The following is a 14764-nucleotide window of genomic DNA, read 5'->3' on the forward strand; positions in this document are numbered from 1 at the left end:
TTTATGTTCCATTAAGTATAAGTAATCATACCTTGAATAATCAATCATCTATGAAAGAGATGAAGTATTCATACCCTCATCTAGCCTTTACATTCATTGGACCACAAAGATCCGAATGTATGAGCTTTAAAGATTTTTGGCTCTATAACTTTTCCACTAAATGATCTTTTAGTCATTTTTTTCCAAGATAGAATTTACATGGAGGTAATAAATCATCTTTTAACTTGCTTAAAAGTCCATTCTTTATCAATCTCTCGATCCTATTGAGATTTATGTGGCCTAATCTCAAATACAAACGATACATATCATTGTTACTTGGAGGAATTTTTTGCTTTTTTGTTTGAGTATTAGTAGTTTTAAACATCTCATGATTCAAAAGTGTTTTTGATTCAGTTGGTCTTAACACATATAAATTGTCTTCTAGTTTAGCTGAACAAATAATCACACATTTTTCATAATGAAAGCTACATTTGAACTAAAAAGAAATAGAGTATGATTGTTCAATTAAAAAGGAAATAGAAACAAGGTTCCTCCTCATTTTGGAAACAATGTATAAGTTTTCTAAAAACAAAAATCTAGTTCCAAAAAACAGCTTAGCAGCTCCCTCTACACGAGCTGAAATGATGTCTCCCATTTCGATCTTGAGCGTCATTTCACCCTCTTCGAGCTGCTGGAAGGAACTAATTCCCTATAAAAAAGAACAAATGTGATTAGTGGCCCCTGAATCAAGTACCCAGGCATCATGGTCATTTTCCACTAAACAAGTTTCTAGAACAAGTAAATCATATTTACCTTTGTCCCCCTCTCTCATAAAAACGTGAAAATTCATATTGTGGGGATGCATCTTGAACTGCGTCATCTTCATCTTTTGTGATCTCTCTACAAGAATTCTCTGTTTTTTCTCTCAAAGAAATCTTTCCTTCCTCACCAAAATTAATCAATGGAAGCCCACTCCTCTTAATTGATTCATCCTTGAGATTAACTCAGACTCCTTGTAGTGGTGTTCAATTGGAGCATCATTTACTGTTTTGGGTTGCTCTCCTTCCAACGTTCGAGTTTGAGAGAAGAAGATAGTTTGTGATCGTTCTTGGTTGTGGAGAGGATACGTGAAGGTTTTGGTTCTTCAAGGGTTAGCCCCTCAATCCCTTCCTCCTCTCCATAATTCATTGTAGAGAATGCATGCTTAATTAGTTTTGTTTATCAAAGTTTCCATCACTCTATATTTCATATTCTGTAAAACGAAAACGGGACACAACGACAGTCAATTGCTTCCACTTCGAGGTATTCCAAACCCTTTAAATCCAACATCATCTTCTCCAATCTTTCAGCTACCGCTCTTTAATTCTTCATTTCTGCTTTTGCAGACCATGTGTGCGAGTTTATCCATTTTTCTGGCGGATTCATAATTATTTTTAAATATACCTTAGAACATTATGATTTTCTCCCCATTTACAATTAATATGATTTTCTTTTCCATTTTCATGTCTAAACATTTTCATTTTCACAGCAACGGCTTATTCATCCTTCTGGCGGATTCATGGTTATTTTTAAATATACCTTACAACATTGTGTTAGGTACTAAAAAATATTCTAACAAATATATGAAATATGATACAGTATATAAATTGCAGATTGACTAATTGTTCAACATAAAACACATTATAAACCAATATATGAAATATACCACAAAATATGAATCACAGATTAACTCAATATTCAACATAAATCACAGTACATATCATAAATTTAATTTATATCCCTATATATATATATATATATATATATATATATTATCATAAATTCCATTTTAAAATAAACAAAGATATCTACCACATTATATAAATTAGAAATGTACTCAATGTTCAACGTAAAACATATATATAAGTATATATATCATAAAACATGAAGTCTAAATAAAAAAAAAAAAAAACAAAAACAAAATTCTTTCCTGCCTCATTTATATCAAATAAACTAATAATACATCATTGTGTATACCAAAATTCCTATAAAAGCTCCAACAAAACAGAAAAGTACATATATCACCGTATATATCGAAATAAATAAATTAGGAAAAAAGTTCATTGACCTACATGCACAATAACCCTCTCCATCTTCATCTCTTCTTCTTCGTGAAGTTCTTGCCGGCATCACCCATCTCCGTCTGTCGCCATCTGACCACCCACCGCACCAGTCATCGCGCGTCCACTGTCAGCCAAGTCTCTCTGTCTCTCTCCAAGAAGACACCGCCAATCAGTCGACGGTCTGTGATGAAAATGACATGGTTGTAGAGGAGTGAAGATGGAGAAGATCCCAGATTTTAAATTTTGGAGATATTTTTTGTCCTTTATTGGGAAACACATTTCTTAATATGGATGAGGAGAGAGAAACGTAATTGGACCTTTTAGTCTCTTTTTTGAAAATGGTTTTGGGGATGAAAATGTAACTGGACCCTAATATTTGTGACAATAAGAAGTTTACTAAGATATTTTTGTAAATAATAAAAAAATTGGACAACCCTTTATTAGAGCCTTCTATGTTGTCATCCCAATTAATAATCTTAGGCCCGATGGATTAAGTCTAAACCCATTCGAGCTTGAGGTCCAAAAAGCCCACCTTATTTTATATTTATTTTCGATAATTATAATTGATAATATTTTTAAGATTAATAATTAAATGTATAATAATATTTTTAAATAATTAAAAATATAACAAAATCTATCAATAATAGACTTCATCATTGATAAACTCCTATTAACGATGTAGTCTATCATCGATAGATTGTGAAAATTGGATCTAAATTATGTTATATTTACTAATATTTTGGATCTAATTGCTATATTTGTTTTTTTCTTTTTCTTTTTTTTTTTTGAGTCTAGGTTGGATAGAGAAGTATTACACCGAAATATATATGATTTACCATTATGACGTAACAATGGCGAATTAATTAATAACCGCATAGGGTGTCTAACGTAACAATAAAGTGACATGTGCAGTATATTCTATTATTTAAGAAGTGCGTTAAAACTTTTACTATATAGATTATATAATATTTTTATTATTATTATTTGACATTAACAAGTTGTGAGGTGGAAATAAAGAATAAACTCATACCCAACATCATTCAGTTATTTTTCTTAAAAAAAAATCATTCAGTTATCAATATTGAAGATTATTATTTAAATAATATAAAAAGAAGCACTAAACTAAATATATACAAATAATATAATCATTTATAAGCGATTATAAATATTTATATATATATAATTAATAAGAGTCTATCAACGATATAATTTATAGGAGTCTATTAGCGATAGCGTCTAACATTTATAGATTCTGCTATATTTGCAACTCCTTAAAAATGTTGCTATACACTTAATTATTATCAAACTTTATTCATTGTAATTAATTTATAATCCATATGTTAATTAAAAACAAAATGTAAGAGATAAAAAAAATGATTGGCCAACCTTTCGATAAAAAATATTTAGATTCTTTCTTTGTGTACTCAAAGAAAACATTTCATAAATATACAATGATAATATTTAACTATCATAAGTATACGGAATCTCAACTCAATAATTATTTATTTTTAAAAAGGGTTTAGGGATAAGCACCAATCCAAGCATTCATATATAAACTATTTCTAGAGATGTACATGGAGTGGGGTAGGGTAGAGCCGGAGATGACTTTCTCACTCCTGTTTCATTCTTTATCTTTGTCAAATTCTCCACGAGAATCGGGATAGGAGTTCTCCACGGAAATTCGTGGGGATTGGATTCCCGTGGAACAGGGATGCATTCCCAGTCCTTGTCCCATTTAGCTTTCGGGCTCCCACATTCTTCGTCTAAACGGGGAATCTCCATCCCATTTGGAACTCCGTCATCGTGAAAATAGTGGACATCTCTAGCTATTTCACCATATAAGTTACTAAAATTATTCATTATAACAGATTAACAAAAATGTTGCAAAAAAGACAACTAAAATAACTTCTTAAAAGCAATAGCTGAAACGGTTTGTAGTTTGAAGCAAGAAAAGGTAATTAATTAGTAGAATCAAGTTTCATTTATGAGACAGAAACTAATAATAGAAAAAAGACACGCTGTATATTTTATATAAAAATGTCCAAAAATGTACTAGAAAATAGGCAACCTAACTGAAAGTAAATATCTGGATAAAATAAAGTGAATGTCCAACATACTCTATATTCTATATATATAAAAAAATGTATCACATTTATTGTACAATGTGCTGATCTATTTTGAAGAAAATTTTCTGTACTATTGTTATTACATATTCAGTTTTCATTAATATTACATTAGCGTAATCAATAAATCGGATACATATATTATTTTATTTTATTTTCCTTAGACGTGCATTTGTTTTCTTAAAAAAACATAAGACATGTACCAAAAAGATCATTATATATAAAACCATGTACGATATAAGTGACTAAATTTGTGATTTAGCAAAAAAATAATGATGATAAAAAGTGTTTCAACAAAGAGAACTGAAAGATATGGCTTGATAAAAACACACACACACAACTGAAATAGATCAAGAATGAGAGAACAGGGAAGAAGTAACGAATTAGATAATAAGTTTAATGAATTAATTTAGTGCAAGATCAGTTTTAAATTAATTACAAGACATAAAAAATAGATAACAGAATGGAGAGTCATGCAAGAAAAGGTTGCCAGCCCGGAAATGCCACGTGGAACTAAATAGAAGGTCTCGGTCTTCCATTGCCAACAGCTATAAACAAGCCGCTGTATCCTCTCATCCATGACTATAGGCTGCCTGTGATCTCTCTCAATATTCTCAATCTCATCTTCCATTGCTTGCTGGCGCCCTTTCGCTTCATCATCTTCTTCATCTTCAACAATTAGGGTGTTTTTTTCTTTTTTCTTTTTTTTTTCTTTTCTGAGATTTGTAATCCACTCTTCTCCTCCGTTGCTGCTGTCACCTGTGATCTTCTCATATTCTCATTTTCGTTTCGCTTCTTCTTTATCAACGAACGTTTTATTTTTTTGCCTTCTTCTTCCTCCTCGGATGGATTTTGGATCTCTTTCGATTCTATAGAAGAGAAAGAGATGTTGCAAAGAGCTGCTAGTAATGCATATTCATGGTGGTGGGCCAGTCATATCAGAACGAAACAATCAAAATGGCTCGAACAGAACCTCCACGGTACGTTTGCATTTGGTTTTTGCCTCTGAATTCTTGATTCAAGCTTATATATTAGGATTTCCTTGATCTAGTTTTACACTATAAATATTGATTCGAGTTTGAAGGTTATGTTATGTACAATGTAGTTTTAGGAATTCCAATCTGTAGTGTGTATGTAAAACTTTTGGTGTACGGATTCAATTGCATTCGAATGGAATAGAATGACCTATATTTGATTGATTGATTGTTTTTTTTTTTCCAGCGCAAATTATTGGTTTATTGTAAAATAATCATTAGCTGAGAGTGTTTTAAAATGATATTTGTGCTTAAATGCAAATCCTCGTGGAATTGCAGACATGGAGGAAAAGGTTGATAACATGATGAGAATCATTGAAGGCGATGGGGATTCTTTTGCAAAGAGGGCTGAAATGTATTATAGAAAGAGGCCTGAACTTGTAGAACATGTAGAAGAGTCTTTCCGAGCATATCGAGCTCTAGCAGAGAGATATGATCACCTATCGAAAGAGTTCCAAGGTGCAAATCGGACAATAGCTTCGATCTTTCCTGAACGAGTTCATTACACAATTGATGATGATGACTGTGAAGTTGATTTTTTTCCGACCAAAAGTCCTCACGAATTTTCAAGTGAATTGGATGGCTCACCAAAACTAGGAATCCCAGAAGTTCCAAAGTTCCCTGAGAGGGGTTTTAGAAGCCCTTCCATGATAAGAAAAAAGGCACAACTAAAGAGAAATGCAAGCACTCCCACAAGTAGAGCTGCTTTAACTCCAAAATCAGGGCTTAGTAAAACCGAAGCCCTAGAAGAGATTGATATGCTACAAAAAGAAATTCTGGCTCGACAGACCGAAATGGAATTTGTGAAGAGCTTGTATGAGCGTGAGTGTGAGAAATATTGGGATATGGAAAACAGTATCACAAAGATGCAAAAAAGAGTCAGCAACTTGCAAGACGAGTTCGGCATTGGCACTATTATTGAAGATAATGAAGCTCGAACTATAATGGCAGCAACTGCTCTAAACTCTTGTCGAGAAACTCTGACCAAGTTGCAAGAGGAACAGGAGAAAACAGTTGAAGAAACAAGACTAGAGAACGACAGAATCAAGAAAGTGGATAAAAAGTTTGAGAGCCTCAAATGTAAGTTTCTTCCAAACCCGACAGACCATCATGAGTCCACTGATTTTCATGAGGATCAAGGCATTGAACCAGGATTGAAAATCTCAGATCAACTGGTTGCTTGCACGGCAGAAGACAAACACGATATAGAACTCCTTGACCAGAAGATCAGAGAACACCTGGAAATGGATTCGAACAGCTCATTCACCATTTCTGAGTTGGCTGAGAAAATTGATGAACTTGTAAATAAAATTGTGACACTAGAAGCTGCAGTTTCTTCTCAAACATCTCTGGTAAGACGACTAAAATCAGAAACAGACATGCTTCAAGCGAACGTCCAACAGTTGGAAGAAGACAAGGAAATTCTTGTGGAAAGTTCAGAAAACATGAAGAAGAAGATAAAGGAATTGGAGGCTGAACTCGCCAGAGTGAAAAATCTAAATCAGAATGCACAAAGTCAAAATAACACCCTTCAAACACAGTTCATTGAAGCAAGTACTAATCTCGATCACTTATCTGATCGATTGCAGACCATGAAAATGGATGATGTTGAAACTTGTGACTTCTCACGAGATGTGATGATGGTCGATCCCGATGTGAAAACATCAACATTTTCAACAAATTCAGAATTTGATGGAAGGAAAGTAGGAACTTTGAAACTCGGTGATTTTTTTATAGATGAGGAACAGAAAGAGTCCATTCCAGGCAATAATAAGAACCTTGGTCTTGCAGTGGAAAAGGTAATAGAATCAGGACACGAGTTAAACGATGAGAGACCACAACTTCAAACAGAAAATACTCTTCTTGATTTGGAGGCAAATGAATCTCAGGAGGAAGAAAAACATCCTACCTTGAGACAGTTGTTCTTGAAAGGAATAGAAGATAGAGAAAAGATTCTACTGGAGGAGTATACTTCAGTTCTAAGAGACTATAAAGACGTAAGAAACAAGTTAAGTGAAGTTGAACAAAAGAACCGTGATAGCATCTTTGAATTAGCAATGCAAGTTAAAGAACTGAAAGACGCTATTTCCTCTAAAGATGACGTTATAAAATCATTAGTAAATAATGGCGAAACAGATGAAGACACGAATGCGAGAGATGTGGACCAAGAGCTACCTCAAGAAAGCATTCATGAGGCTCCTAGCTATTTGTACTCTGAATCCTCTACTCCATATATAGATCAAGTTTCGATTTTCGATTCTTATGGCGAGCGGGGTATTGAGCCCACAGAAGAAAGCTACAAATCAATGAGAAATTCAAGAAGTTTGGCGAAGAAAGAGGATGTAAACAAGAAATCGATTGGGGGTGATAAGTTCATTACCATGTCACCTACAGAAGAAAGATTCCGCTCCCATATTGATGGCCAACTAGAGATGAATCTCGAGTTTTGGTTGCGGTTTAGCACGGCAGTCCACCAGATTCAAAAATTCCAGACTTCAATCCATGATCTGCAATCAGAGCTGCAGAAGTTGAGAGAAAACAAGCAGCAAGAAGGAAGTGTGAAACATCAACAAGCAATGGAATCCGATGCTCGGCCAATATATACACACTTGAGAGAGATACAAACCGAATTATCACTTTGGTTGGAACATAGTGCAGTATTAAAAGATGAACTATGCAATAGATTCTCATCCTTATGTGACATACAAAGTGAAATATCAAGAATCACAGATGAGGGTTCAGATGAAGAAAAGACAGAGCTGAGTGATTATCAAGCTGCAAAGTTTCAAGGTGAAGTACTCAACATGAAACAAGAAAATAGGAAGATAGCTGATGAGTTACAAGTCGGTCAGGGCCGGGTAAGAGTACTACAAGTCCAAATTGAGAAGGCTTTGGAGAAACTTGATCAAGAATTTGGTATTTCAGCAGGCAAAAGCATACAACAATCGAAATCGTTAAGCCGAACACGAATTCCTTTACGGTCTTTCTTGTTCGGGGTGAAGTTAAAGAGGCAAAAGCCATCACTCTTTTCATGTGCAAGTCCACAACTACAGAAACAATATAGCGATCTAGCTAAAGGGCCCCTACCTCAGTGATGAGCTTTTTTTTAGGGTGTAATTTCGCCAATGTAATGTAAGGAATAAAATCCATTAATTTCAAGAATGAATTTATACCTTCAATTACAGATAAACAGTAGCTATAAATTTTTCCTTTTCTTGTTGAAGAATATGAGCTTCCAAATTTTAGTATTGTCATCGGGCGTTTGCATTGACCCCACGCCACAAATAACAACAGAATTCATAAATAAAAGAATGCAAGGGAAAACAAATGGCACTATATATGCACACTATACTATTTCTTAGGGAAAAAAATAAAAGGTGGACAATGTTCATTCTCTAGTAAGAAAACCTGGAATTCTTTGTTGCTGTATCATTCACTAGTTACACCTACTGATGTTTCTGTACATTCACCTGCTTTGCCGGGCTTGTTGAGCTCGGCTGTTTATTATTTGTGCTATGGCCCCCATGATTTTGATTATATGGTATAGATTTGTTCTTGCTTCCTTTTATGTTTGATCAGCCCCTAATCTTGACATCATTTGCCTTGCTGTTTCTCGAAACTCCTCTTTTGCAGTAATGATTAGCTCGGAAATTTTGCGTTCTTCTGAACTGTTAACCTTTTGCTTCAATGGAGACTCAGTTGTTGGGCTTACTCGGTCTGATGGTGGGTTTGTCGAAATGGCAGTAGAACGATTGTGCTGAACTTTTGGTGAGACAGCTTTCACTGAGTTATTGCCTAGCATAGTAGATTTACCAACCACAAAGTTTGAGCCTGGAGTTGGTGTTTTTCCTGTGGAAATATAATGTACACTGGGGCGTGCATCCAAGTGCATTGGTGAACATTTGGACTTTATGTGGATGGCATTTTTCATCTGTGCGGCTTTCAACAGAGATGCAGCATCAGATGGAGAAACAATCCGAGCCCCTGCAGCTACTGCAGTTGCTCTAACTATAGAATCAGAATTGTGAGTAGACTTCATCATCAATGAATTCTTGGAAGTGATGATTCCAGATTTCACTGATGAAGGTAAAGGCTCTACCAGTAGCGGCCTTGAAGGCATGGAAATCTGTGGAGACTGATTCTGCATTTGAACCGAAGCTTCGGCACCACTTGCAGAAGAAACAACACTACTGTTTATGTTTGAATTTGCTGCTGCAAGTAAATAAAGAAAAATTTCAAATTGCAGAAATGGAAGCAACAAAAACTACTGAGATAAGTGCAACAACATACGTGATGATCCACCTAAAAATCGAGCTATCACACGATCATGTCAACTAATCTATTCGTGACTTCTTTATTTACAAACAGCCATTGAAAGCTTCAGAAGTTGAAAAATCAGCCTGTTTTATTCAGTCCCGCCATCAATCTTTTCGAATCTATATTACTTTGAATGGAAGGGTAAGTTACTTTTCAACAGAATGATCCAAAAAATAAAATTTAAAAAGCTGATAATAAATAACTAAAAGTTATTCAAACATTACAAGATAATGATTGAGGTCGATAGAACAACCTGTTTTTGAGTTATTCACCGGCAAATCAAGGGCAAAGGACAATGCACGGTGTGCAGCATCAATCTGAGCTTTCTGAGTAGTACTTGAGGTGCTAGCTCCCACACTCAAATTACCACGTCGCTTCCTAATAACGGACCACCTCTACAGAATGAAAATAAATTAATAGAAAAAAAGGGGAAGAATATCCAATTATAAATAAGATTTTAGAGTTTGAAAAAGAATCTGCATGCTTAGAACTGAAGGTTATACATCCTATATAATAGATTTTATTCGAGGACGTAAGAATCTACATGCTTAGGACATCATAAAGATTTAGATAGGTGACGAGACACGCAGTTGTCAGGATTTGATCCAGGAAAATTGTGAAATCCCATCAAGGATTGAAAAAATCGTTGATATGTTGATACATCCATAAATTGGAGGGTCCAACTTCAATATTATGGATTAATTGATACCTCCGATATCTTTTATAAATACACATAAAACATATCAAATAGTCATCTATTAATCTCCAATACGAATTTGAATACTAATAATAAGATCGACAACTAAATTTTGAAAATAAAACAACCCAATTATTAATTTTAATAATTTTTATATATTTCTTTATAAAAATACCTGCAATATTGATATTATATCAATATATCCGTAAAATTGAAATCTCAATATCAATATCAATATCAACATCGATATTTTAATCCTTTAATCCCATACGTGATGGCCTCACAACAATGAACAGTGCCACGGTGGGGTATCCCAAGGGAAAAAGGAGAAATTCTCCAAGAATCTAATTAAATCTTTGTTAAAGTGAGGATTATATCCATTAAATGAGAAGGGACTCCCTATTTATACGGGAAGTAATACATAAAAGGGATAGTACAAAAGGATTAATCTAGGATTTACCCAAGATTAACCTAATTTTTCCTCTCTCTACATCAGATGTGGTATAGTAGTAAACATTTTGAGGTTCATCTTTTTCTTCTTTAAAAAAATGACCGCTTTCGTTGAGAAAAAATGAAATAATACAAAGACATACCCAAAAAAATAAAAAAAAAACCAAGCCAACAGGAAAAATCTGAGGCTCATCTCTTTGATGTTTAAAACCTTGTTCATATGTAGTTGACAAAGGATATGAATAAAGCCATAACAAATTATTAGTTTTGCTCTTGAAGGGTATCTGAATAATATGCTGATTGAGCTCAGACAAATTCAGAAGAAAAGACATGGATAAACTCCACACTCAATAAATGATTATATTTTATATACAGAGAAAATACAGCTGGACGTTAAAATCTAGTGCGGGCAATCCAAGAGATAATTTCAACACCTGATGCAAATAGTTGATAATGATTTCCCAGAAAGGAAATTAGAATACAAGGATCATTCTTCAAAAGACCACAACCTTTGAAATGTAGAAACGTTAAAGAGAATGAACGGTGTATAGCTAGGTTGTACAAAAACATAGATTCTTCCCAGAACAGCTTGCAAGTTTTGAACATAACTACAGGATGAAGTGATTGTCTATCCAAGTAGAAAGTAAGGAACTATCCATCTTCTGAAACTGCAAACTTAAAGGTTCCAGTAGAAGTATAAAATATTCTTTGTTACATCTGCAAATTAAATTTTTGATATTGCAACAAATATCTCTCCAACATCCATGCAAGTTTTTCTCTTAAAAAAAACAACCACACAAGATCAAAATAAGGAATGTACTAGTGAAATTGATATAATATAGGATAATTTATTAACTTAAAGGAATGGTGGAGTGGAGAATAGAATCGAAAAGAAAGTATGAAAGAACACCTGAGATAGTTGTGAAGCAGTTCTATCCCCCTTGAAGTCTCCTTTCAAGATATTCGCCCAATTTCCTTCACCACACTTCTCCACAGCAGCCATCAATTCAAAATCCTCTGCCTTTGACCAAGGTTTTCTTCTTTTCCGAGAAGCTGCATTAGCAGCAGCTGCTCCATTCACATCAAGTACTTCAGTTGCTGATGGCATTGGAATAGGCTGTCTCTGAAGGGAAAGTGGAATCGTAACAGACATCCCTTGCATCAAACAAGCAGATTGATAATTTTCAAGATTGTATGTGGATGATTGACTATTGGATATGCCTATAGTCAATGGGGCCTCAACTGCAGAACTACTTGGAACATCTGACTCACTTGGTACACCATTAGCAATCAGTACCTGCCAAGACATTGATTTGAAACTAAATGTGAAGTCTAGCTAAACCAAGAACTACGAACAGATTTTCATTGTCCAGAAAATTTTGTCTTGAATGTTGACAACATTAAAGTTTGAAACCACATAGCTAGAAGGAAAAAACTGTTTGAACAAATGAACTGACCTTCACACATGCTGCAGCTTCATTCGAGGACTCACTGCTGACAGATGGAAAAGGTTCTATTTCAAAATCTAGGTCACTATCATAATCCTGTAAATCAAACTTTTAAATTATGAGCATCCCCTCTGTGCAAATTTAAACTCATTTAATCAAAATTGTAAGCACATGCCATGAAACTCAACTAGTTCTCTTCCAAAAAATAAAAGTTAATTCAGTTAGTTGTGGACTCCAGTGGTTTCAACAAACAGAAAGACACTTTCAAATGTCAAAAGTCTGGTTCAAAATGCTTTTTCTAAAATACAATTACAGAGTCAATACATGACCTATGCCTGAAAACTTAACAGCACAAAAATCTTCTCATATAATGGTATATTTATTTCCGCTGGATTTTAAGGCATTTTTTAATTTTTAAAAATCCAGACTAGAATAGTCCGAACTTCAGAGTTTCCCATTCAGTTATATATTTCATATCCAAAATTATGATAGAAAAGGCTATATTGGTAAAATCATCCTTTTCTTCTGTCTCCAGTGAACATCCGGAAAAAAAAAAAAAAAAAACCAACCAACAACAACAACAACAACAAAATCAATCATATTCATTTCAAAATCTTTCTCATACTTCTAGTTTAGATTTATTTCTCATACTTTCTTAAGCTCACATTTTCTTAAATAAGAAACCAAGCTTTCATGGGAAAAAAATGAAAGAATGTACAAAGAATTTATGAAAATTAAATAAAAAATAACACACACACACACACAGCCTATAGGAAAGCACCAGTCCTAGAGAATGATAATTACAATAAAATTCAAGTCGCAGAAGTCTATAAGGAGGCATTAAACCTCACCACCTCCCACACCTCCTCCAAAGATCTTCCAGCCCTCAGAGATCCTACTATTCCTCCCAACCCCATTATTTATGAAATTTCCTTAAGCTCACAATTTTTGTGTTCAAGAATAAGGTAAAGGTATTGTCTTGTAATCAACATAAAACTGCTAAACTGACCAGTGGATCAGTAACAGAATCCATGTTCTCCAGAAATGTGTGACGATAAGCCAAATGCCGCCATAACAACTGATACTCCCGAACATTAGAAATCCCAGTGGACGTGTTCTTCACTAATGTGTGCCAATCAATTCTCACTCCCGAAACCTGAGCCACCTCCCGAAGCAAAGTAAATATCGTCCTTACTGAATATCTGTCCCACAAGCCAAAAACTCTTATTAAATAGCACCCGAATACGTGACCAACAAAAACTTAGCAGTAACAGTTAACCACAAACAAAAAAGGAAAAATCGTCAAATTCCATGACATCGAGTATGTGGCAGGAAATAGAAAGGCCTAATACCTTTCCAATAGAGTGGAACAATCTTCCATACTAATTGTCCCTGTCCTTATATACTCTTTCCTCTCAATCATTATAAAGCCCGTAATGCAATCGCATAAGAAAAGCAGCGAGAACAAGAGAAGCCTTTTTAGAAACAAAAAGGAGCAAAATCCTCTAATCCGAGGTCAGCCAAAACCCTAAACCCTGCAAATACGTGAACGACAGAGAAACTTATGGAACCACAACCAAAGAGTGAAGTACTGAACAGAAAGAAAGATGGAGAAAAGAGAAACTTACAGGTACAGGGCCGGTGACGGTGACCGTCGCCGATGAAACTGAAATCGGTTCTCGGAAATTGTTTGAAGACGAAATCGGAAAACGAATGTTAAGCGTTTGCCTTTGCGGTTGCGAAAGAAATCCGGACTTTTCGGCGACGGTGGTGGGGGTGCAATGCTCAATTATAGACACGCAAGCACAGAAGTAAGGCTAAGTGACTGAATCTTTTTGCCTCGAGGTAAATTTCAAAGATTCCAATCTAAAAAAAAATGGAAAAAAAAAATAGTTCATATTAACGGAATTCTTATAAATAAGAAAAAAACGATAATATTTACACTTTACAGTAAAAACAAATTCCAGTTTTCCTTCTTTTAAAATGTCCAAAAATACTCTTCTTCCTCGCTGATTTTCTTTTTTTTGAATTTTCATTTGCTGTGTTCGCTTGATAAACTCTACTTCCTCGTCGATGCCGTGATTTTCCTCCTCGTCATTCTCAAATTACAAACACCATATTGATTTTCCTACTCTCCTTATTCACACCATGATTTTTCTTCTCGCCAATTTTCCTTTTCTTCAAATTTGATTTGCTGCGCTCGCTGAACTCTGTTCTTCTTTCTTCCTCGTCGAACGCATTGATCTTCTTCCTCGCTGAATGCTGTTTTTCTTTCTTCCTCGTCGAACGTCGTGATCTTCTTCCTCGTTGATCTTCTTCATCGAAATTCTTCCTCAACCACCGTACGATTTTTTTCTTCTATTTTTTGTGTTTGTAACTGTACGTTTCTTCATCGAATTCGTTTACAATACTGGTGAGTTTTTTTTATCTATATTGCACTTATGTGATAAATGTTTGTAGATGAATTGTTGATGGATGATTCGAGATGGAATTCTCGTTTTAAGGCTTTCTTTAAATTTTACAAAGTTAAATGATCGGATAGCTTTTGTTATGCGATCATGTAGAGTTTACTACACAATCGTATAGCTAATGCTACACGATTGTGTAGAGTTTT

The 14764-nt window shown here is 34.6% G+C and overlaps 1 protein-coding gene, 1 long non-coding RNA gene and 1 pseudogene across 3 annotated transcripts; 1 reads left to right on the plus strand and 2 right to left on the minus strand.

Annotated features, from left to right (window-relative positions):
* Positions 1 to 469: 469 nt before the first annotated feature.
* LOC150034075 (uncharacterized) lies at positions 470 to 2368 on the minus strand. Its single transcript, XR_016532380.1, has 2 exons — positions 2091 to 2368; positions 470 to 688 (listed from the first exon to the last, which is right to left on the minus strand). It is a non-coding gene; the product is annotated as an uncharacterized LOC150034075 (long non-coding RNA).
* Positions 2369 to 4771: 2403 nt separating this feature from the next.
* LOC120086262 (spindle pole body component 110) lies at positions 4772 to 8428 on the plus strand. Its single transcript, XM_039042808.2, has 2 exons — positions 4772 to 5184; positions 5518 to 8428. The coding sequence occupies exons 1-2, from the start codon at positions 5091 to 5093 to the stop codon at positions 8331 to 8333; spliced, it is 2910 nt and encodes a 969-aa protein (XP_038898736.2). The 5' UTR covers positions 4772 to 5090; the 3' UTR covers positions 8334 to 8428.
* Positions 8429 to 8556: 128 nt separating this feature from the next.
* Positions 8557 to 13968, minus strand: LOC120086263 (uncharacterized; annotated as a pseudogene). The gene is made up of 7 exons (XR_016532519.1): positions 13779 to 13968; positions 13503 to 13685; positions 13160 to 13352; positions 12160 to 12246; positions 11613 to 11999; positions 9809 to 9950; positions 8557 to 9447 (listed from the first exon to the last, which is right to left on the minus strand). The product of XR_016532519.1 is annotated as an uncharacterized LOC120086263 (transcript).
* Between the last annotated feature and the right edge of the window lie 796 nt (positions 13969 to 14764).

This window comes from Benincasa hispida, chromosome 9 (genome assembly GCF_027475165.1).
Source record: "Benincasa hispida cultivar pf3 chromosome 9, pf3_genome.v1.1, whole genome shotgun sequence".
NCBI classification, from domain to species: domain Eukaryota; kingdom Viridiplantae; phylum Streptophyta; class Magnoliopsida; order Cucurbitales; family Cucurbitaceae; genus Benincasa; species Benincasa hispida.